Source organism: Erinaceus europaeus, chromosome 1, assembly GCF_950295315.1.
Source record: "Erinaceus europaeus chromosome 1, mEriEur2.1, whole genome shotgun sequence".
NCBI classification, from domain to species: Eukaryota; Metazoa; Chordata; class Mammalia; order Eulipotyphla; family Erinaceidae; genus Erinaceus; species Erinaceus europaeus.
The window spans coordinates 118,496,144-118,521,821 of record NC_080162.1 but is presented as its reverse complement, the minus strand read 5'-3'; the positions used below and the strand labels follow the sequence as shown (position 1 = coordinate 118,521,821).

Below are 25,678 nucleotides of genomic sequence, written 5' to 3'. Positions count from 1 at the left end.
AGACACTCAGACCTTCTGTCCCCCAATCTAAATCCTTTTCCATCATCATACACCAAGATCCCAGAGTCCTTTGCTTTGGTGTAGCACACCACATCCAGCCCACATTTCACCTTATGTTTATTCTTACTGTCCTTGCTTCTTAGATTCAACTTTTGAGTGAGATCACCCCATGAAGGTTTTGTTTCTTATATGCTTGAAAACCCTGACCAATTCTAGGGTGGTGGTACAATGCCTGTGCGGCATTTAGACTTGTGATCCAGTGTTGTATGTTTGGGGAGCCCTTGCCCTACTTTGTGTGAAGTCTAAAAGGATATAAATATAAAGCCTAGTTTAGCCTGCCCTCTTAATTTTTTCTTTTTTGCTATGTGGGTTATCTCTGGAGCTCCATATCTGTATGATTACTCTGTTCTCAGCAGATTCTTAAGATGGAGATAAGACATAGTGAGATAGAGTAAGAGAGCAAGACAGAGAGGAGGGATACCACAGCACTGTTTCCCAGCTTGTGAAGTTTCCCATGTAGGCACTCTTATAAGATGGCCATGGATTCAAACCTGGGTCCTTGCACAGACTGAACTGAGAGGTTGGCGGTGTTCAGTTTGCTACTATACTTTCCAGAATCAGGACTGAAGTTGAGCCACAAAGCTGGGCAGATTTGGTCTTACATTTTAGCATTAGACTACTTTAGTACAACCTCTCTGAACCTCAGCTTCCTCAGTGGGCATCATGAACATGTAATGAATGAGTGTCCTTCAGTAGGTTCCTGAACTGATAAGTGCAGCCTCAATGTCAATCACATTATAATGCAGCTTTCCAAGCCCCACCTCAAACCAAAGGAGTCTGAACTTGCTATTTTGCAAGTTACTGTTTGAAGAATGTTCATCCATGTACTTGGTATGATGATGCTAATTAGTGATGATGATGAAAGTGAAACAGTCCATTGGGTTGTCTTCCTAAGTATTGAAGTTTCCACAACCACTCATTAGGCAGCCTCCCTGGGGCAGCCTGACATCCTTCTCTCAGTCTGATCCCACCCCTTCATGAGTTTTCTCCAGCTCCTTGTAGCTTCTCATACATAGCTTGTCATAGCTTCTGCACTACTTCTCGTAGCTGTGCACTGCCTCCTGTGTGGCAGTATGGGTGTTGAATTCCCTCAGCTGTCCCCAGACTGCACTGGGAGAGGCAGTTGCTGCATTATTTATAGTACACCATTCACCAGCAGTGTGGATGAGTTACACAGTTTGTTCTTCACTTCCATGTGTGTGGGATGCCATCCTGGTCCCACTGAATGCCAAGTAGAACAAAGCAAAACAAACTCAACCCAGGATTACCATTGGCTGACTCCTATACCCTGTGCTTGGCTGGGCAGTGGGCCTTCATGCTCTGAGGGAAGAGCAGCAGGAGGAGGGAGAAAAGGCTGAGGGGGCTCAGGTGTCCCAAGAGCTCTTCTGTGAACATGTTGGTGGGAAGGCTGACATTTTTGTCTCAGTGGCTTAGGAACTTTTGAGGAGCTGAAGGAGATTAGGAAGGCCTTTGTCCTCAGAAGTGACTACATCACTTCTTTCTTCATCTTATCCTTCCAGGGATGAGAAATTGTCTGATAGGTACACCTGTAGGCCCATCCTCTTGCCATTTGGGTGGTTTAGGGTGTCTGTAGCTTACCATGTGAATGCCGCCCCTGGCCATCCCATTTGCGTGGTTAACCTTAGGAACCTTCCCTGTGAAGGTTACTCATAGTTTCCTTGCCCACCGTGCCCATCTCCTCTTTCTCCTCATCACCAGCCACTCCAGTGTCTCCCTTGTGTCCTCTCTGCTTCCCTAACCTGTGTGCCAGCTACCTCCATGCCAGAAATGTTTTCCCTTCATCTGTCCTCTAGCACACAATTTTATTGGTATCTACATTGGTTTTTATTCATTTTTCTTTTTAATTTTTATTAGTGATATACAGAATTACAAAATAACGGGGGTACAATTCCACACCATTCCCACCACCAGAGTTTTGTGTCCCCATTCCCTCTATTGGAAACTGCAGTGATTCTCCCAGGGCCACAAATATGGGCTGACTGTTATTTCTATAACTGTCTGTCAATCTATCTCTCTGTACTCCCCCCCCCACACACACACACTTTTTCTATGGTCCTGCCTTTTCTTCCATTTTAAGTCACAGCTACACCTATTACTATTCCCAAATGTCTCCCCTTTCCCTCTTCTCTCTCTGGATCCAGATAGAATTGGAGTTCAGACCCCTGTAGCCATCTTCTCTTAACATTTATCCCCCTCTGGGAGTATGGACCAAAATTATTTTTGGGGTACAGAAGGTGGGAATTCTGGCTTCTGTAATTACTCCTACTCTGGACATGGGTTGTTGAGAACAAAATGCAAGATATGAAGGAAACAGGTGTACCTGAGATTGGTCTAGATGTATGAGGTGACATTAGAGCTGGGTGGCAACAAAAGAATGGGCATTTTCCAAATTGATGAATCCCCATGGAAGAGATAAGGGAGGCCAGACACCCATTGGGGTGGTGTGTGTGGTACAGGAGGCCAGATGGGAGCCCTGTTGGGTGGCTGGAATAGGAGCTAGAGTTTTTCTTTGGGGCAGTCCCACCTCCTGCTCTGTAGGAAGTGGGGACAGCCCTTCAGCTTTAAGAAGGGAATCCTCTAGGTGCTTGTAAGCAAACTGACTTTCTCTTCTAGTTTCTGTAACTAGGGGGATTTTCCTTTATTTCGGAACCTGGTGTGATCTGAATTCTATTTTTAGTGAACTACAGAGAGTTCAGAACGTGATTAGCTTCCTTTCCAAAGAAATCAGAATGGTTCCTGCAGGGAGGAGAGGCTATTTGTCCTTCCATTGCTTGTGATTTCCTGTCTTGCAGGTGCTGGACCATTGCTGGATGTTTTCTTGATTTGGGTCTGTCTGGAAAGTTGTGAAGCCTTTATGAACTCCACAGTGGGTGTCTGTGTTGACACTTCTTAGTATGCCCAGGGAATTCCTTAAACCTGAATAATAGATCCCAATCAGAAACAGAGTCTTAGAAATTCCTGAGACTCCTTAGTAGGCAAGCAAATTAGAAAATTAAGGACTATTCTGGAATTGCTTCATAAAGGGTTTTCAGTGTACATATAATGGCTTGATCTGCACATTTCTTTCTTCCATTTATTTATTTATTTATTTTTTACCAGAGCACTGATCAGCTCTGGTGGTGCAGGGGATTGAACCTGGAATTTTGGAGCCTTAGGCATGATAGTCTGCATAAATATTATGCTATCTATCCCTACCCTGCACATTTTTGTTTGTTTGTTTTAATTAATTTATTTTAAAATGGAAACACTGACAAGACTATAGGATAAGAGGGGTACAATTCCCACCACCAGAACTCTGTATCCCATCCCCTCCTCTGATAGCTTTCCTATTCTTTAGCCCTCTGGGAGTATGTAACCAGGGTCATTGTGGGGTGTAGAAGGTGGAAGGTCTGGCTTCTGTAATTGCTTCCCCACTGAATGTGGGCATTGACAGGTCGATCCATATTCCCAGCCTGTCTCTTTCCCTAGTGAGGAAAGGCTCTGGGGAAGTGGGGCTCCAGGACACATTGGTGGGGTCGTCTGCCGAGGGAAGTCCTGTTGGCATCATGGTAGCATCTGGAACCTGGTGGCTGAAAAAGAGTTAGTATATAAAGCCATATAAATTATTGTGGTCCAGGAGGTGAGACAGTGGATAAAGTGTTGGACTCTCAAGCATGAGGTCCTGAGTTTAATCCGTGGCAGCACATGTATTGGAGTGATGTCTGGTTCTTTCTCTCTCCCCTCCTATCCCTCTCATTAATAAATAAAATATTAAAAAATTAATTGTTGACTAACCATGAACCTAAAGGCAAGAATATTGCGGTGACTATTTGGAGTCTCCATTTTGGAAATAGCTAGTGGGTCTATTTTAGGTATATTCCAAGGGGGCCCATGACTATACTAGTTTTTCCCCTGAGCCTGACATCTGATAAGCAGGTGGAGCCAAATTATTGTCTGGGGAGATGATGTCATGGCTGGAAAAAGAGCTAGAAAGATGGATCAGGGAAGAGAGTAGCTCCCAAATACAGGAAAAGTGTATAAATATTGTTGACTGTAAACCCCATCGATTTGATCTGGGGCCCATATTCAGCATAGGAGCCTATGTAACCTCTGTATCCCTGTAGGTCTGAGCTTGCATTCTGTAGTCGTGAGTAGGGATATTCCGAGTTGCACCAATTTCAGGACCCATCTTCTTCAGGTGGTAGATAGAGTATGTATCCAACCCCCCTTCGGAGGATGAAACATTCTCTGCCATTACTGATCCACATTGAGGCAAGGTCCTGTGGGGGCCAGTGATAATGTAGAGAGGGATCTATTCGAGGTCTAGGCTCTTAGTGTCTGTGTGAGAACCCCAGGACTCCCTGACTAGGGCCCCAGATGATGGGATAGCCTGGTAGTAACTAAAGAGTCATCATTAAAGTATGCCAGTCTCTTGCCCTTATTCAACTTATGTAGTCCTTGCTTTGATAAAGTTAGCTTTGGAGTGACTGAGTGTAATAGGAAGTAGGTGAGGAGGGTATCTAGGTCTAAGTAGGAACTATTTCATTAGGTACTTTAAGGTGTCTTTTTAGGTATTTCTACTTGCTTGCTTCATTTATTGATTCACTGCAAACTTTTGTGCACTTTTGCCTTAAGGTATATATTTTGCCCTAATTTATGCATACATGTGTATTTCTGCCATATCTCATGGGACCCAGTCTTTATCTAGGTTTTGAGGCTTTGTTAGGAAGTGGACTACCCAAAATGGAATTAAGGAGTCCTATGAGAGAGGAAAGGTCTCACCCAAGTAATAAGGCTGAAGGCATGACGTTCCACACCTGATTTCTCTGGACACATTCTAGAGGGAAGCATGCCGAGGTGGTACTCATTGCATTGAATAGGTTGGGATCAGCAGGTGCAGTATCAGTTGGTATGAATTGAGAAAGAGAAGCATGCAGTAAAGTGAGCCCCACCCTAGAGGTTCTAGGACTGGGGGAAATTTGGGCTTTTTAGAGGAAGTGAGAGGTTCCTGCTGTCTTAGGGTTTAAGAAGGCAATGGATAGTTATTGCTATAATCAAATTATTTGGCAATTGGGTTGATTATGAAAATCCCATTAGCATTTGCTGTATCATCCACTACCTCACCATAACTTGTTCTTTGATGTTATATATGTATCTGTATCTTATAAAGTAATGCCACTGGTTGCTTCTGTTCTCCTGGTCTAAGTTTTTAGGAGACTCAACATTTCAAAGACTCAGCCTATGGTGTGTGCATTAAAAAGTTTGAGACATTCAATCAATTTTTCCCCTCTCATATTAATTAAATAGTGATTTATATGACTAAAAGTTAGTAGGAGTGTACATAAACACCATTCCCACCACCAAAAGAGTGTGCTCTCCCACTTCCCCCTCTCCATTGATCTGCACATTTCTTTTGAAACTCGAGTCTGGTCTCTTTTTATGAAATTCATATAGTCTGGAAAATCTAAGATTTTTTTCCTCTTTTATTTACCCTCTCTTCAGTTCTCATCTCTCACTTCCTCTGAGCTTTTAAATTTTGTAGTACAACTACTTTCAGGTGAGTGGAAACTTTTTAAAAAAAATAAACTTAAAAAACATTCCAAATATCACCTCGTCTTTAAATTTTAATAGCATTTACACACTTCAAAAATCTCAACAAGGAGGTTTTTGTCTTCTGTTCTTAGAAGTTCTTTTTTTAATATCCATTAAATTATATATTGCCTAAAACAGGTGGGCCTGACAGTCTTTGATAGACTGTCAAATATCATTAAGTCAGAAGATAACTGCTTTTGGCAGCCTTCTCGACTTGACTGAGTGGGTGTTAGGAGGCAGAGAACTGTGTGCTGTACCCCTTGACTGGAGAGGGGACTCTCCTTTTGTTTCTAATTTGGTAAAGGCCAAAGTGAGGCTCTGAAAAGGAGTGCAGATAATAGTTCTGAGTAGTTGGAGCTGTTGTCGTCTTCAGGCACATTCATCTCAGGGTTGAGTACTCCATCTGCCATTTACTGCAGGACAGCAGAAAAACTGGTACTGCAGGCCCAACTACCTCCCTCCATCTCTGTCTGCTCTAAACACCTAACTTGCAATGAGATGCATCTCTTACCAAGTTGTTTCTGTACATAGGATCAAGAGTGAGGGGGCCCAGCCCAGATGAATGATCTAATTGAGAGCTTTTCTTTCTTTTTTCTTTTTTTTATTTATAAAATAAAAATAGAAAATATCAACAACACCATAGGATAAGAGGGGTACAGCTCCACACATTTCCCACTATCAGAGTTCCATATCCCATCCCATCCCTTCCACTGGAAGCTTTCCTATTCTTTATCTCTCTGGGAGCACGCTAGAAGAAGGTTATGGGGTGCGGAAGGTGGAATGTCTGGCTTCTGTAATTGCTCCTTTGCTGAACATGGGCATTGGCAAATCAATCCATACCCCCAGCCTGTTTCTGTCTTTCCCTAGTGGGATAGGGCCCCAGAGACATGCTGGAGAGGATGCAGTGTAAAAGGAATCCTCCTACACTTCTGGTGGGAATTGGTCCAGGCCCTGTGGACAGCAGTCTGGAGAACCCTCACAAGGCTAGAAATGGACCTTCTGTATGACCCAGTAATTCCTCTCCTAGGGACTCAATCACACCTACCCCAAAATATATGTGTACACCTATGTTCATAGCAGCACAATTCATAATAGCCAAAAGCTGGAAGTAACCAAGGTGCCTAACAGCAGACACCAAGTTGCAGATGCTACCATGAGGCCAACCTGACTTCCCTAGGTAGACAACCTCACTAATGCATCCTGGAGCTTTTCTTTTTTAAACTTCTCTTCCAAGCTACTGACATTTTTGGGAGTCTGCCAGAGCTTAGAGCAACCCTGTGACGTTTATTGAACACTTACTGTGTGTCCAGCATTGCACTTAGTAGTTTTTTATTGTCTGAAGTAATTTTCCCCCACCTATAGTCTCTTGAAGTAGTGACTTAACCACAAGGAGAGGTAGGATGACTTGTCTCATGGCCTATAACAAGCAGAAGTCCTAAGTGTTAACCTAAGAGATTGCATTATCTGGTCTACTCCTTCCCTGTGTGTTATTCAAATGTCCAGTGTTCTGTGATGAGTGATGAAATTTTTTTTCTTATTTTTTAAAATTTCTCTATTGGGGGATTAATGTTTTACAGTCAGCAATAAATGCAATAATTTGTACATGCATAAAATTTCTCAGTTTTCCACATAACAATACAACCCCCACTAGGTCCTGTGTCATCCTTTTCCAGGACCTGTACTCTTCCCCCCCACACTCCCCACACCCAGGAGTCTTTTACTTTGGTGCAATACACCAGTTCCAGTTCAGGTTCTACGTGTTTTCTCTTCTGATCTTGCTTTTCAACTTCTGCCTGAGAGTGAGATCATCCCATATTCATCCTTCTGTTTCTTTTTTTCTTCTTTTTTAAAAATATTTATTTATTCCCTTTTGTTGCCCTTGTTGTTTTATTGTTATAGTTATTGATATCATTGTTGTTAGATAGGAAAGAGAAATGGAGAGAGGAGGGGAAGACAGAGAGGGGGAGAGAAAGACATCTGCAGACCTGCTTCACTGCTTGTGAAGTGGCTCCCCTGCAGGTGGGGAGTTGGGGGCTTGAACTGGGATCCTTACACTGGTCCTTGCACTTTGCGCTACGTGCGCTTAACCCTCTGCATTATTGCCCTACTCCCCCCTTTTTAAAATTTCCTTACTGGGGGATTAATGCTTTACAGTCAACAGTAAATACAATAGTTTGTACAAGAATAACATTTCTCAGGTAATTTTTTATTTGTTATTAATAGTTTGTACAAGACTGTAAGATTACAATGTATAGTTTCATACTACACCTACCACCAAAGTTCTGTATTCCCACTCTCCCACCTCACTAAGATAACCACCATAGTTCTCAAAAGTCTTATGCACAGTCTGCTTGCTTCTTTGTTTGGATTTTTTTTTTTTTTGGCAAGTTCCTGTAAATCAGATTTCTAGATTCCACATGTGAGTAAAACATGTAGTTGTTTTTCATCTCTTTACTTATTTTGCTAAGCATAATGTTCCAGTTCCATCCATTTTGTCCTAAAGGGCACTATATTATCTTTTTTTGATTTCAGAGTAGTATTCCGTGAAATATATACCCCATAACTTCTTTAGTCAGATGATGGGCCTTTAGGCTGCTTCTGCTCTTTGGCTGTTTTGACTAATGCAGCTATTAAGATAGGAATGTAAATGTCCCTTCAAATTAGTGTTTGAGTGTGTCTAGATACATTCCCAAGAGTGTTTTTATTTTATTAAAAGGAAACATTAACAATGGACTCCAAACAATTCCTACCACCAGAACCCCTTATCCCATTCCCTCCCCTGATAGCTTTCCTATTCTTTTTAAAAATTAATTTATTTATGAATAGGAGATATTAACAAAACCATAGGATAAGAGGGGTACAACTCCACACAATTCCCACCACCAGCTCTCCGTATCCCATCCCCTCCCCTGATAGCTTTCCTATTCTTTATCCCTCTGGGAGTATGCACCCAAGGTCATTGTGGGATGCAGAAGGTGGAAGGTCTGACTATTGTAATTACTTTCCCGCTGAACATGGGCATTCAGTGGTTGATCCATACTCCCAGCCTGCCTTTCCCTAGTAGGGTGGGGCTCTGGGGAAGCGGAGCTTCAGGACACATTGGTGGGGTCATCTGTCCAGGGAGGTCTGGTCGGCATCATCCTAGTATCTGGAACCTGGTGGCTGAAAAGAGAGTTAACAAAGTCAAATAAATTGTTGAACAATCAATTCCTAAAGGCTGGAATAGTGCAGATGAAGTGTTGGGGAGCCCTCCATTTTGTAGATAGCAAGTAGGCATATTTTATTTATATTCCAAAGAGCTTGTGATTATACTAGTTTTTTTTTTTTCTTTCTGAGCCTGAAATCTGATATTCAGGTGGATCCAAGTTCTTGTCTGAGGAGCTTTCCTATTCTTTAGCCCTCTGGGAGTATGTACCCAAAGTCATTGTGGGATGCAGAAGGTAGAAGGTCTGGCTTCTGCTGTTGCTTCCCTGCTGAACATGGGCATTGACAGGTCTATCCATACTCTCAGCCTGCCTCTCTCTTTCCCTAGTGGGGTCGGGCTCTGGGGAAGCAGAGCTCCAGGACACATTGTTTGTGTTGTCTGTCCAGAGAAGTCTGGTTGGCATCATGCTAGTATCTGGAACCTGATGGGTGAAAAGAGAGTTAACATATAAAGCCAAACAAATTGTTGACTAATCGTGAACCTAAAGGAATAGTGCAGATGAAGAGTTGAGGGGTCGTCCATTTTGTAGATAACTAGTAGGCATATTTTAGTTATATTCCAAAGGACCTGTGGCTATACTAGTTTTTTTTTTTTTTCTCCAAGCCTGAAATCTGAAATGCAGGTGGATCCAAGTTATTGTCTGGGGAGATGTCATGGTTGGAAAAAGGACAAGAAAGCTGGATTAGGGAAGAGAGTAGCTCCCAAATATGGGAAAGTTGTATAGATATTGTTGACTGCATACCCCATCGATTTGATGTGATCTGGGGCCCATATTCAGTTTAGGAGCCTAGGTGACCTCTGCATCCCTGTAGATCTGAGCTCACATTCTTGGTCATGAATAGGAACATTCTAAGCTGCCCCAGTATCAACCCATTTTCTTCAGGTGTAGCATTGAGTATGTTGTCCATCCTCCCTTCAGAGGATGGAACATTCTCTACCATTGTTGATCCAAGTTGAGGGCAAGGTCCTATGGGGGCCCACAAAGGGTTCTATTTTGTTGTTCCTGATAGAGATGACCGGTAACAATGGAGAAAAGGATTTATTTGAGGTCTCGGCCCATCATGTCTGTTTGGGAATCTCAGGACTCCCTGACTAGGGTCCCAGCTGATGAGGTGGCCTGGTAGTGACTAAAGAGTCATCATTAAAGTATGCCAGTCTCTTGCCTTTATTCAGCTTTTGAAGTCCTAGCTTTGATAAGGTTAGCTGGAGTGAGTGAGGGAAGTATAATAGGAAGTAGGTGAGAAAGGTATCTAAGTCTAAGTAGGCACTATTTCATTATGAACTTTATAGTGACTCATTGCAGACTATTGTGTACTTTTGCTTTCAGGTTTTTTTTTTTTTTTGCCCTAATTTATGGATACATGTGAACATATGCTCTATCTCATGGGACCTGGTCTATATCTAGGTTTTGGGACTTTGTTAGGAAGTGAACCACCTGGAATGGAATTAGAGAATCCTATAAAGGAAAGATCTCATCCAAGTAATAAGGCTGAAGGGTTGACATTCCATGCCTTACGTCTCTGGACACAGTCTGAAGTGAAGCATGCTGAGGTGTTACTCATTGCATTGATTAGGTGGGGATCGGCAGGTGCAATATCATTTGGTATGAATCGAGAGAAGCACGCAGGAAAGTGAGGCCCACCCTAGAGGTTCCAGGAGTGGGGGAAATATAGGCTTTATAGAGGAAGCAGGAGGTTCCTGCTATCTTAGGGTATAAGAAGGTAATAGGTAGTTACTACTGTAATCACATTATTTGGCAGTTGGGTTAACTTTGAAATATCCTTTTGTTAGGATTTGCTGTATCAGACACAACATCACCATAATTTATATATTATTTATATATAGCCCTGCCACCGATTGCTTCTGTTCTCTCTGGTCTAAGCTTTCAAAAGAGTCAACATATCAAAGATTCAGCCTATGTACTAAAAAGACTCAGTCTGCATTATAAAGTTTGAGACATTCAATCAATTTTCCCCCTCATATTAATTATGAGAGTGATTTATATTACTATAAATTAATAGGAGTGTATATGAACACCATTCCCACCACCAAAAGACAGTGTTCCATTTCCCCCCACCCCTAGAAGCCGAATATCCACCCTCTCCTTCAACTCAGGATTTTTACTTTGGTGCCCTACTCCAAATTCAGTCAAATTTTGCTTTGAGTTTCCCTTTCTGTTATTCTGTCACAACTTCTTTTTGTGAGCGGGATCATCCCATAATTGTCTTTATCTTTCTGACTTAGCTCACTTAACATAATTCCTTCTAGCTCCATCCAAGATGGGTCAGACAAGGTGAGTTCATTGTTCTTAATAGCTGTGTAGTATTCCATTGTGTATGTATACCACAGCTTTCTCAGCTACTCATCTGTTGTTGGGCACCTGGGTTGCTTCCAGGTTTTAGCTATTACGAATTGTGCTGCTATGAACATAGAAGTACACCCATCTTTTTGGTTGGGTGTTATGAAGTCCTTGGGGTATATCTCTAAGAGAGGAATTACTGGGTCCATGTCTAGCTTTGTGAGAGTTCTCCAGACTGCTCTCCAGAGAGGCTGGACCAATTTACATCCCCATCAGAAGTGCAGAAGGGTTTCTTTGTCCTCACAGCCTCTCCAGCATTTGTTGCTGCTGTCCTTTTTGATGTATGCCATTCTCACAGGGGTGAGGTGGTATCTCAGTGTTGTCTTTATTTGCATTTCTCTGACAATCAGTAACCTGGAGCAATTTTTCATGTGTTTGTTAGCCTTTTGCTGAGCTCTTTGTATATTTTGGTGATTAGTTTCCTGTCTGATGTATGGCATATAAAAATCTCCCATTCTGTGAGGGGTCTCATTCTTTGTGTGATGGTTTCTTTAGCTGTGCAGAAGCTTTTCAATTTGATGTAGTCCCATTGGTTTGTTTCTGCTTCAGGCTTTCTTGCAATTGGGTTTGTTTCATCAAAGATGTCCTTGAGGTTTAGGTGGGAAAGTGTTCCACCAATGTTTTCCTCTAAGTATTTGATAGTTTCTGGTCTAACATCCAGGTCCTTGATCCATTTGGAGTTGGTTTGTGTTTCTGGTGAAATAAGGTGGTTCAGTTTCATTCTTCTGCATGTTTCAATCCAGTTTTCCCAGCACTATTTACTGAAGAGAGCCTCCTTCCTCCATTTAATACTTTGGGGCCCCTTATCCAAGATTAGATGTCCATAGGTGTGGGGGGTTAGTTCTGGGCTTTCAATTCTGTTCCAATGGTTTGTGTCTATTTTTGTTCCAGTACCAGGCTGTTTTGATGATGATGGCCTTATATAGTTTGAGATCTGGGAGTGTGATGCCTCCATTTCTGTTTCTTTTCCTCAAGATGGTTTTGGCAATTCTAGGTGTTTTCTGGTTCCAGATAAATGATTGTAGGTTTTGTTCTATTCTCTTGAAAAAGCTTGGTGGAACTTTGATGTGTATCACATTACATTTGTATATGGCCCTGGGGAGAATATTCATTTTGATGATATTTATTCTTCCAATCCATGAACATGGTATGTCTTTCTACTTCTTGGTATCAGTTTCTATTTCCTTGAATAGTGACTTATAGTTTTCAGTATACAAGTCTTTCACTTCATTGGTCAGCTTTATTCCTAGATATTTTATTGATTTTTCTGAAACAGCGAATGGGAGTGATTTCTGGATGTCTTCTTCAGATTTAGTGTTTGCATAAAGAAATGCCACTGATTTTTGTACATTGATTTTGTAGCCTGACACCTTGCTATACTGCCTAATAACTTCCAGTAGTTTTCTGCTGGAGTCTTTAGGTCTTTCTATGTATACTATCATATCATCTGCAAATAGTGAGAGCTCGACTTCTTCCCTTCCAATCTGTATTCCTTTGATTTCTTTCTCTTGCCTGATTGCTATGTCAAGAACTTCCAATACTAAGTTGAAGAGTAATGGTGATAGTGGACAGCCCTGTCTAGTCCCCAATCTGAGGGGGAATGCTTTCAGCTTCTGTCCATTGAGTATGTTGGCTGTAGGTTTGCTATATATGGACTCCACTGTCTTGAGGAATTTCCCATCTAGTCCCATTTTTGAAGTGTTTTGAGGATGAATGGGTGTTGGATTTTGTCAAAGGCTTTCTCTGCATCTATTGAGATAATCAGGTGGCTTTTGGTTTTTCTTTTATTGATGTGGTGAATGACATTGATTGACTTACGTATGTTGAACCAGCCTTGCATTCATGGGATAAATCCCAGTTGGTCGTGATGAACAGTCTTTTTGATATACTGCTGTATCTAGTTGGCTAGGATCTTGTTTAATATTTTGGCATATATGTTCATCAGAGACATTGGTCTGCAGCTTTCCTTTTTTGTTGTGTCTCTATCTGCTTTTGGTATCAGGGTGATGTTGGCTTCATAGAAGGTGGAAGGGAATGTCACTGTTTTTTCAATCTTGTGGAAAAGCTTTAGAAGTATAGGTATTAACTGTTTCCTGAAGGGTTTGTAGCATTTGTTTCTGAATCCATCTGTTCTAGGACTTTTGTTGTTTGGAAGATTCTTAATAACTGTTTCAATTTCTTTGTCTGTGATCGGTGCATTTAGGTTTTGTAGTTCTTCTTGGTTCAGTTTTGGAAGGGCATATGTTTCTAGGAATTCTTCCATTTCTTCCAGATTCTCTAGCTTGGTGACGTATAGTTCTTCATAGAAATTTCACATGATTTTCTGGATTTCTGTGTGTCAGTTTTGATCAATCCTCTATTGTTTATAATTCTATTTATTTGAATCTTCTCTCTCTTTTTTTTTTTTTTTTAGTGAGTCTGGCTAGGGGTTTCTCAGTCTTGTTTAATCTTTCAAATAACCAACATTGGGCTTTATTGATCTTTTGTATGGTTCTCTTATTTTCGATGTTTATTTCTGCTCTAATTTTAGTGATTTCGGTCCTTCTGGTTGCTTTAGGGTTCCTTTGTTCCTCTTCCTCTAAATCATCAAGGCATTCAGGAAGGCTGTTTATTTGAGCTTTTTCTTGTTCTCTAATGTGTGATTGTATGACTATGAGTTCCCCTCTCAGTACTGTTTAGTTGTGTCCCCAAGAGTGGTATTACTGGGTCATAAGGTGATTTCATTTTTATTTGTTTAAGGACTTTATAAAATCTGATGGTATTATTTTTATTATCATAAGGAAATGGGCCTTGTGATAAATATTCCCTAGTAATTTGCTGGAAGAGATGTGGATAGAACTCAGGGCTTAATGCTTCCTGCACAGACCTCTTCCATTCTAGCATGTTTTAGTGAATATATACCTGTTTTTTTTTTCTTAGAAATATTATGATTCATTTCAGTAACTTTCTCCTGGGGCCCCATGGATGGGAATGGCTGATCTTGAGAGAAGAGAAACTAGCTTCCTGTTTTTATTATTTATGTAGATGAGGACTTGTGGTCACTTTTTAACTAGAAATTTTCAGCCCAAGTATCTGAACATCCTCAGGTTTTTCTGGAAGCTTCTTATAATGTTTGAAGGATCAGAAGTGAAGAGATGGCTAGGTGAGGTTGTAATTTGTTGTTTGGACTCTTGAATGCTTAAGTATGTTGACTGATGTCCTGTGGACAGAGATCACTGGTGATCTGAGCCAGAGGATTCTGACCTTGAACCGGATCTCTTTAAGAACTTGCATTTGATCTAGAAGGATTGTCTATAACTAAACTTGATAAGACAATGGTTTGATAAGACAGTGGTTCATACTAGATGTTATAATTGGAATTAACTGTGATGTCTTGATGGACATGCCCTGGAATGGTAGCCTGCATTCTTGCATGGTTTTATTTGATCTAAGTTCTGCTCTGAGATTGAGGAAACTCACAACGCACAAACATGTAACTGAGACTGCATGTTAATAATAAGGCCTGTGCCTGGGTATTGGTGTCAGTGGCTTAGCTGTAGCTGCCAGTTAGAACCTCTGCCAAGAGCCAGTCATACAGGATCTCTGATGTGGTGTAGCTTAGTGCACCCTGTGAGCAAATTGCTGCTTAGGGATTAAACCTCCATAGTTGGGCCAGGCATGTCTTAAGTGTACAAAAGTAGGACTAATATAGCAGCATGTGTGAAACTAAGACTTGGATGGGTTATAAATGCAGAGTTCTGTTGCCCAGAACCTCTAGTTTGGTCTTTTTGATATAATAATATTTTTGTTTTCACAAAAATTATAAATTATTTTTTTATAAAAGATACTCATAAGGAAACTACAAAGATGAAAAATTAACATTTTGATTCTTAGCTCCAAGAAATTAACATTTTGATTCTTAGCTCCAAGAAAGAGTCCATTTTAAGATTTGGTGGAGAGGTTTTTTTTGTTTGTTTGTTTGTTTTTAGATATTTCATTTTTAAATCTCCAGGAACTTTATGAGAGACAACAGAAATCATATGTATATATGATTTCCATACCTGAGAGAAAGAGATGGGGGGGGGTGGTTCTAGAGCTTCCCTTAGTGCTGTGGTATTAGTCTGTGGTGATGGAACTTGAATCTAGTATACACACAATCACTGAACTTCAGATAAACTGTTTCCTCACCAAAATAAATTCGTTTTTCAGGTATTCCTCTTGAGGAGTGGTTTTTCATGGGAGTGACTTTTGTCCTTTAGGGGACATCTGCAAATGTCTGGTGGCATTTTGGTTTGTTACACCCAGGGGTTGGTGAGATCAGGAATGCAATTAATTGTCCTACAATACATAGGACAGCCTCCCTCTGCAAATCATACCTAGTCCAAATGTCATTAGTTTTTATCATCATTTATTTATTTATTGGATAGAGACAGCCAGAAGTCAAGAGGTAAGGGGATGATAGAGAGGGAGGGGGGGGGGATGGGGGAAGAGAGAGAAAGAGAGAGATCTGCTAGTTTTTATTATTATTTATTTATTTATTTATTGGATAGAGACAGCCAGAAATCAAGAGGGAAGGGGATGATAGGGAGAGAGGGGGGACGGAGGGAGAGGGAGAGAGAGACCTGTAGCCCTGCTTCATCTCTTGCAAAGCTTTCCCCCTGCAGGTGGGGACTGGGGGCTTGAACCCTGGTCCTTGCACATTATAATGTGTACTCAACAAGGTGTGCCACCCACCCCCCAGCCCCTCCAAATGTCATTAGTATATAGACTGAGAAACTGTGCTCTAAGGATAAGTACAAAAGATTATTAAGGGCCAGGCAGTGGCATACCTGGTTAAGCACACACATTACAGTATGCAAGGATCCGGGTTCAAGCCCCTGGTTCCCACTTGCAGGGGGAAAGCTTCACAAATGGTGAAGCAGGTCTTCAGGTGTCTCTCTCTCTCTCTCACACTATTTACCCCTCCCCTCACAATTTCTCTCTGTCTCTATTAAGAATAAATAAATACAGTTTAAAAAAAGCTTATTAAAACAATTAGGAAGATGAAGTCATTATATTTTTAGCTCAGTTGCAGTTCTAGACTATTTTGATTGGACTTATGTAATGAAAGATGAGATGATTAATCTTGTCATGGCTTCTCCCTTTTCTTTTTCACAACCTCATAAATGGGCTTGTTACTTGATCTTCATATAAATTTAGTATGGGAATTTTAATTCAATAAAGGAAGCATTCTGGTTTGCCTAGATCAGAATTTAACCTGTGATTTGAGTTTGTATCTGAGCAGCACAATTAGAAGAGTAGGGAGATAAGGTGGAATGTCCAGGCAGCTGCGGGATGGGAAATAGGGTCTCACAGTGAAGATAACTGCACTTGGGGGCTGAAAGGAAAGCCATGGATGAGTGACCTCTGTTCCTTGAGAAGAGGGCCTCTGAAGGCTAAAATCTGGTCTCCATTGGCCGTTTGGCTGATTTATTCTGGACCATGATGGATTTTCTCTGAACTCCAGTATCCTGTTCTCATATTGTGTCATGCCGGGTTTAGACCATGAGCCGAGCTATTGTATTTTGGTAACTTCCCCACCTTGAGTTCTGATAAGCTAATAATGCTTCCTGATAGCCTAGGCACCTACCCTGGGGAGAAGAAGCCTTAGCTACGCTGACTCCTTGCTGTGTCCTTTGGTATAAGGGTGAGAGCAGCTAGAGCCTTGACATGGAACCTCTTGTTTTTTTTTTGCATATCTTGCATATACTGGACTGTTGGGAAAGTCATGACCTATTTTTCTAAGTTTTTCTCTTTTTTAAATTTTTTATCATCTTTATTTATTTATTGAATAGAGGCAGTCAGAAATTTAGAGGGAAGGGAGTGATAGAGAAGGGGAGAAACAGAGGCACTTGCAGCCCTGCTTCACCACTCATGAAGCTTTCCCCCTGCAGGTGGGGACCAGGGGCTCAAGCCCAAGTCCTTGCGCATTGTAACCTGTGCGCTCAGCCAGGTACACCACTGCCTGGCTCCCTTCTAATTTTTTTTTAACTTAAAAAAATTTTTTTTCGTATTTATTTATATTTTTCTTTTGTTGCCCTTGTTGGTTTTTATTGTTGTTGTAGTTATTATTGTTGTTGTTATTGATGTTGTCGTTGTTGGATAGGAGAGAAATGGAGAGAGGAGGGGAAAACAGGGGGAGAGAAAGATGAACACCTGCAGACCTGCTTCACCACCTGTGAAGTGACTCCTCTGCAGGTGGGGAGTTGGGGGCTCGAACCGGGATCCTTAGGCCAGTCCTTGCGCTTTGTGCCACGTGCGCTTAGCCCACTGTGCTACCACCTGACTCCCCTTCTAAGTTTTTCAATGCAAAATTGTGTCATGACTTTTCCGACAGCTCAGTAGACTACCTGTTGACTCATGAAACGATACAGCAATGTGTTATGCTCTGCCAAACTTGTTACAGTTGCTGCCTCTAATATATTTTTTCATTTTTTTATTTATTTAAAAAAGGAGACATTAACAAAACCATAGGATAAGAGGGGTACAATTCCACACAATTACCACTACCAGCTCTCCATATCCCATCCCCTCCCGATAGCTTTCCTATTCTTTATCCCTCTGGGAGTATGGACCCAAGGTCATTGTGGGATGCAGAAGGTGGAAGGTCTGGCTTCTGTAATTGCTTCCCCGCTGAACATGGGCTTTCACTGGTCTATCCATATTCCCAGCCTGCCTCTCTCTTTCTCTAGTAGGTTGAGGCTCTGGGGAATCGGAGCTCCAGGACACATTGGTGGGGTTGTCTGTCTAGGGAAGTCTGGTTGGCATCATGCTAGCATCTGGAACCTGGTGGCTGAAAAGAGAGTTAACGTACAAAGCCAAACAAATTGTTGAACAATCATGGACCTAAAGGCTAGAGTGGTGCAGATGAAGTGTTGGCGGGTACTCACTGCAGACTATTGTGTACTTTTGCTTTCAGGTATATATTTTGCCCTAGTTTATGGATGTGTGTGAACATATGCTCTATCTCACGGGACCTAGTCTATATCTAGGTTTTGAGACTTTATTAGGAAGTGAAGGGCTGCCTCTAATATTTCTAAGATCATAGCGACTAAGCATATTATAAACCCATTCCTGAGCCAAAGCATTTTATGTATAACCTAGGCAACATAAACAACAAAGGAGGAGGGTGTGCACAGACTGATCACTGTGTAATTGAATTGGGTGTTCTGTTAATGTCTTCATCAGATGTCTGTCACAGCATGACTTACTGATGGATGGCTTTGTTTTGTTATAGGGGAGCTATCCAGTTTGGGAAGATTTCATAAACAAAGCAGGAAAGCTGCAATCTCAGCTTCGGTAAGTAAATGCATGTTGTTCCTGAGAGAAATGGCAACGTCCTTAGACAAAAAGAGCAGCAGCATGGACTCCAGATGCAAATTTGGCTTACTCTTACAAGGAGGTAGAAACACAGAGTAGGTTCTGATCTGAGCACTGTCACCTAATCCGTATATGCTGACCCATGATCCCGATATGTACAGCTGGACCCATAACTTCTCTGTGTATTTGGCAGGGACTTTGAAAGTCAAATGAGATATTTACAATACTAACAAACACCATGATTTAGTACTTACTGTGCACCAGGCATGTGTTAACTTAATTAAATCTCACTGCCTTAAAAATGTTATCAAACCCATTTTACTGATGAGGAAACTGAAGCACAGATAAGCTATTCAAACACAGGTAACCGATTCAAAGTCAAATATCTAGTAAATTGGAGGAGCAAGGATTCGAATTTAGGCTGTCTGGTTTCAGAGTCCATTCTGCTTACTGCCTATCCTAAGAGAACTGAAAACCTAGTGTTAACTGTTGTATAATTTAATTTACATGAAATGTCTGGAAAGTATAACTCAATAGAGAAAGATAAAGATTAATGTTTACCTGGTGCAGGGAGTAGATTGACTAAAATTTGGCAGGAGGGATCTTTTGGAGTGATAAAATGTATCAAATTAGATTGTGGTGGTGGTTACTCAATTCTAAATTTAAAAACTAGTTTTAAAATTTATCTTATAGGACAGAAAGAATTTTAGGGGGGAGATAGAGAAGGAGGAGAGACACACCTGCAGCACTGCTTCACTACTCGTGAAGCCTCCCTTGTGAGTGAGGACTGGGGCTTGAACCTGAGTTCTTATGCATGGAAATGTGTAAGGTGCACCACCAACCAGCCCCAAGAATGAATATTCTTATACTTTGTGGGTGTTCCTTGAGGGCCCAGACATTTCGGAAGGCAGTTACCCTTGCTTGTAGGTTTTGGGTGATGATATTGATTGGCTTGACTATAAGAAGATAATAAACTTTAGATGGTAATGAGCAGAGAACAAAGCAGGTAGATATGAGAGACAGTGGGAGGGCTGGAGGGATGTTGTGATCCTCTAGTAACTTGACCTGTGACCAGCAGAGGTTTGCTGAGAGTTTTAACGATAGGAATTGATGTCCCATAGCTCCCCTGCAAATGAGGATGAAGAATGCAGGAAGGGGTAAATCTTTTCCCTTTCATCTTTGGGCCCTCGGATTTCTGTCTACGAATCTGAAATTTCCAGAGTGGGTATACTAGATAGATAGTGGGTTCTGGAATGTAACCTCTTTGTCTAGTTGGCAGTTCCTTTACCATTACTTGGCTTAAGAATTTGTAATTACTGACTGGGAGATAGGCCATACTTTCCCATGTGTGAGGACTTGGGTTTGAGCTCCCCCCCCCCAGCCACCACATAGGAGCACCTACACTGGGGATACTTTATAAGCAGTGCTGTGGTGATTCTACTTTGCTCTGTTTCACCCTATATCTGGAAAAAAGTGGGGGGAGTCTACCAGGAGCAGTAGAATCATGCAACATGAAATCCCAGCAAAGCATTGGCCAACACCCACCCCCAAAAAATAAATAAATAAATAAAAGGAGGAGGAGAGGAGGCAGGGGAGAATCATTATAATTTGTACTTACTTTCTTCTGGATCAGCTCCAACTTGTTGCTCAAAATATATGGCCTTTACCAGCCTCACCTTATATAGCTACATCTGCTATCCATTCACATCTCTGCTACTGTTATGATATATTTCAGATCCATCCTATAGACAGTCTTTCTAGAGCAAACCAGTATAACATTTAAAGACATATCTCACATACACGCCTTTTCTTATCCAGTCTCATTTAATTATCCAGTATTATCATCGTACCCACTTTAATTTCAGGGTTGATTAAGAAAGCATCCCCACCCCCCAACACACACACACACACACACACACACACACACACACACACACACAACACACACACACACACTTTACTAGTGAGGAAACCAAAACTTAAAGTAACTGACTCACTATCTTAAAAAATACAAAACAAAATATAAAACAAAATATAAATATAAAATATAAATATAATATAACAAAATATAAATATAAAAACATATTTATCTCCATGAGTACAAAGATATAATATTTTTATGAGAGGGGCACCACTCAGCTCTAGAGTATGTGGTGCTAGGGATTCAACCCAGGGCCTCAGGCATGCAAATCCTGTTCTTGACTTCTGTCTTTCTGGTACCTAATGGAGACCACTATAGATGCCTCATGCACATGGCTTAATTTTCAATGCTAGAGAAAAGGCAGACTGTTGAGGAGACACATAAGTCTTGCAGTATTTAAGATGAATCACTCCTTTCTGCTGTCCCATCACAGAAGCTAAGATGCCTTGTGACAGCAGTAGTCAGTGAAATATGACTCATTGGAAGGCAGTGTTGAAAATCACTTTAATTCCTCACACTTGACCACTGTCCTCATTTCCAGCAGAGCCCCTGGTGACTGTTACACAAGGCATGGCTATAGCTGGCTCCTTAAATTTGGATAATTGGCACTGCCTTAAATAAGCATAACTTCAGCCATTGTGTGTCAGATACTAATTGTAAATCAGCATGAGATATTTATAACTTTCCTAGGATTTGCATTTGATGTCAACTCTTTGTAAAAAGATGCTTTTGAATTTTTTTTCTTCTAGTAGACTTCTTTCTTGAAATACAGGAAAGCATCAGAAGTTTGACTTTAATGAATGGTCGGCCAGGTTTTCCCAGGGCCTAGTCCTAGTACCTTCCAGACTTTTTTGTTACATAGCTACTGTTGTATGTGCTTAAAGGACAGTTATTTTCTCCTTCAGTTTGATCTTGTGGTTTTAGTCCCAGTCTCATTATATTTTTAGCAGGCTTGCATTTGGGGGGATCCTCAGTGAAGACTGGATTATAAGTGAAATATGTTGAAATTAGCATCAGGCAATATACTTGATGTAAAGCCTGTGTGCACGTGAATTCTGGGGCTCATTTGCTTGCTCTGGGTGTCTGGGGTTGTGGGAGCTGTGTTTACTCTTTATTGAATGACATCTTATATTACAGTTCTAGGAACCAACAGTGTGCTCAAGGCATGTTAGAATGTGAATGAGAACGTGGAGAATTTAAAAAAATAACTTCAGGATATTTAAATGAGCACACTCACTTTTCTTCACTCTGTGTCTAGGAAATTAAAATATAGTTGAGATAGCATTCAAAGGCTGGAAAATTTAGTATCTCGGTTTCATTATAATTAGGACATGGTGGAGAAAATAATGATCTTGTCTCATAGTGGAATGAGCACAAAACTGTGAGTCATGCCAGACTACTAGTCCCAACTCTGATGTGAACTGGAGACCTTGAAAACTTCGTGGTGGTCATCTGTGTTTCCATCTCTGAAATGAATTGTTTGAATTGGATGGTCTCCTTTCAAGATTGTTTCTCCTAATTTCTTTATTTTGGTGCATGTACACACACACACACACAACCCCACCTGCAGGGGGTTCACTTCACAAGTGGTGAAGCAGCTCTGCAGGTGTCTATCTTTCTCTCCCTTTCTCTGTCTTCCCCTCCTCTCCCGATTTCTCTCTGTCCTGTACAGTGGGGGGTGGGAGGAAAGGCTGCCAGGAGCAGTGGATTCATAGTACAGGCACCGAGCCCAGGCAATAACCCTGGAGGCAAAAAAAAAAAAAAAAAAAAGAAACAAGAAAAAAGAAAAAGCCTATTTACTAGAAGCCTTACTGATAACATAAACAGTTGATTGACACATGGTCTTATGTAGATATCTTCTGTATTCTATCCTTATGATAAAGTCAGAGAGATTATTATGATAGTAACCTGGGAGATACGCAACAGGTAGAGCACTTGCAGACATTAGGTCCCTAGTTTGATCTGTGGCACCACATATACCAGAGTAATGCTCTGGTTCTGTCTCCCCCCTTATTGCTTCCCAATAGATAAAACATATCTTTAAAAAAAGAAAAAGAATAACATTTCAAATAGTGTAGTGTATTAAAAAAGAAATCCACGTGTAAGTGGATATGCAGTTTAGACACAAGGAACAGCTACATGTATGTAGTTTTCTTACTATAAAATTCATCTCTATTATTTATAGTCTTTAGTAATAATTCTTTTAGGTTTGAATATTTGTCCTCTTTTTTCCCTTCCTGTGTGAAAATTTGCCTGATAGTAATTTTCCATCAGGTGAAATGGGATGTGAAGAATTGCTAACATTTATTAGGTGGCACCACAGAAGCTGGACATTATTGATGAGGAATATTAATCGGGGAAGATATGCTTCCTAAGAAAAAAGTGTGTCCACAAAGTTATTGTCTGTGTCCCTTTGGGTTGTTCCTCTTGGAAGATTGCATTCATTCTTAGTGGAGGTTTCAGCCCTTTAGCTGGAGTGAATTTGCCGGTGTGAGATATTCCTCATGCTTTTGTTATCTGTTTGTATTTTAGAACAACAGTAGTCGCAGCAGCTGCCTTCTTGGATGCCTTTCAGAAAGTGGCTGACATGGCTACCAGCACACGTGGTAAGCAGATGGAGGGATAGCTTCCAGCATTCGCTGGATTCAGCATGTGGGCTCTTGCTTTGGGGTGGCTTCACAGGAAGACACAGCTTAACTATCAGAGCTGAGGTGACTCATATTTAAATAATAATAATAATAATACCTCTATGGGACTCCACATAGTAGAAATTACACATAGTTCTCCAGATAATAAAGTATGTGAGAAGAATGAGAAATAAAGAAAAGCTATCACTTCTTTGCATGAGATGGCTTGATGTGTTTCTAAATCACTTAGAGTTGTAGAGCACTTAACTGTGTACTTGGGTCCTATTTTTTGTTTCTTTGTTTACATCAGCTGTCCTGACATTTTTTGTTGTTGTTGTTCCTGTAAATGGGGGAAAGCCTTGAGACTAGTACAGCATTTTTATGGGTTCCTATAAAAATGAGGAACCCTTTTAAAATGCTGTCTTCTTCCATAAGTCTTTATGTCTCCACCATTTGATCATAAATCCTGGAACTACAGACTCTGACATTGGTATCTGAACTCTTCAAAACACATTGCTTAGAACAGCATAGATGTTTAGATGTTTAATAATATGTTTAGTAAATTAGTGAACAAAGGGAACTCTTTGGAAAATTGTTAATAACTTCAGTGACTGATAACTCATAGAAAGGAGTAACAATAACGTGGAAGGGGCCAAGAAAAAAAAAATGAACACCCCTGTACCTCCTACTATCCCTAGAAGTCCAGTACCACCTACACTATAGAGACCCCCATTTAAAGGAAATTGTGTTCTCTTTTATTTCCAGGCAGAGAAATTCTCCTGTCTCTTATAATTTTATTTATTTAATTTTAAAAATCTTCCTGTAGGGAGTTGGGTGGTAGCGCAGCGGGTTAAGCACAGGTGTCGCAAAGCGCAAAGACCGGCCAGAGAATCCTGGTTCAAGCCCCCAGCTCCCCACCTGCAGGGGAGTCACTTCACAGGGGGTGAAGCAGGTCTTCAGGTGTCTATCTTTCTCTCCCCCCTCTGTCTTCCCCTCCTCTCTCCATTTCTCTCTGTCCTAGCCAACTGTCCTAGCCAATGACAACATCAGTTACAACAATAAAACAACAATGGCAACAAAAGGAAATAAAGAAAAAAATCTTCCTATATTACTTATTGGATAGAGACAGAGAGAATTGAGAGGGAAGAAGGAAATAAAGAGGAAAAGAGACAGAGAGACACCTGCAGCCCTACTTCCTCATGGAAGTTCTGCCTGCAGGAGGGGACTGAGGGTTTGAACCCAGGTCCTTGCAAATTGTAATATATATCTCTGTTTATTTGCTTTACTTTTCTGGGTCTGCTTGTACACAGACAACCCCACGGTTATCCTCTTTGTTGTAATGTTGAGTGGCGGAGAGGTGGGTATTAGGGCCAAGTATTGGGGGGTTGCTCGCAGTTCCACTAAGTTCAGCTTCTCTGTAGCCCTTCACAGTCACCTGCAGTGGGTTCCAGTTAGGTACCCATTTACCCTAGTGAATATTGCGTGACACTTGCCATTCATTCAAGAGACTTGAAAACTGCTGATACTTGAAGCATTATGGGACCTGAAACATTAATATATTACTCTCCATGTCCTGGAGGAGTTTCATTTGAGTGGGGGAAAGAACAACACATAAAATAATTTCATTGTGGAAATATGCTGCTTGATGATAGGGTAGAATAGAGACAGAGTGCTGGGGGAATATAGGAAAGTGAGCAATTAACTCAGCTCAGGGAGATGAAAAATTCCCCAGGGGGAGTAATATTTCTCCTTGTTTCTAAGATGCCAACAGTGTTTCAAAAGGTCTCCTAGGAGAATGTGATAGAGACAACAGAGCAGTGGTTTCACATTTGGTTTGTCATCTTGAGATGAATCTTAATATCTTCTTAAAGCCCTTTTAAAAATTGGTTAGTTTATATGTCCATTATAGAAACTTTAGAAAAATCTTTATACAAATTTAGGACTAAGAGCTCACCTGGAAGAGTGCATGTCTTTCTACGTGTGAGACTTTGAGTTTGAGTCTTATCATCACATGATTGGCACTATGATCCTGGAGGAACATCCATGGTTGGTGGAGCAGTGTTGTGGTATTTCACCCTCCCCACGCACACCTTTTTAAAAATTAAAGATGCAATCGCAGCTAATATGTATTCAGTTCAGGATGTTTATGTGCATTAGGCCCTTCAGACTGACTTTGGTTATGTTGCTATTTTTAAGCCCCATTGTTAGATGAGAAGATCCAAGTCCAGAGGGGTGAGGAAACCTGCCCCAGGGTACCTAGCCAGCCTGTGGGCAGATATAGCTATGGCTGTAGGTGTCTGTGGGTCAGTCCTGCTCTAGAGTACCCACCTTCTAGTCAGCACAACCCTTCCTAGCAGTAAGAAGGGTTCCAAAGGGCAATGCAACTTTTCTAAGTCCTGTAACTGGGACTTGAATCCAGTTCAACACAGTTAATGTATATACAGAGCCACATTCACAAAATGCACTGTTCTTCTCACAGCCTTCTCTTAGCCTCCATTTCCTTAAAGAAAGCCTCCAGGTGCAGAGTCAAAGTAGTATTTGCCAAGGAGGATTCTTGTCCTTGAAGGTGGTTCCTA

The 25,678-nt window shown here is 41.1% G+C and overlaps 1 protein-coding gene across 10 annotated transcripts in view; it reads left to right on the top strand.

Moving 5' to 3' along the window:
* MTSS1 (MTSS I-BAR domain containing 1) overlaps nt 1-25,678 on the top strand; it is a 214,097-nt gene that overhangs the window by 19,544 nt on the left and 168,875 nt on the right. For all 10 annotated transcript variants that reach the window (XM_060195321.1, XM_007520792.3, XM_060195302.1 and 7 more), the window contains exons 2-3: nt 18,472-18,533; nt 23,008-23,081. In XM_060195321.1, the coding sequence (XP_060051304.1) occupies nt 18,472-18,533; nt 23,008-23,081 (136 nt within the window). The remainder of the gene's footprint in view (nt 1-18,471; nt 18,534-23,007; nt 23,082-25,678) is intronic.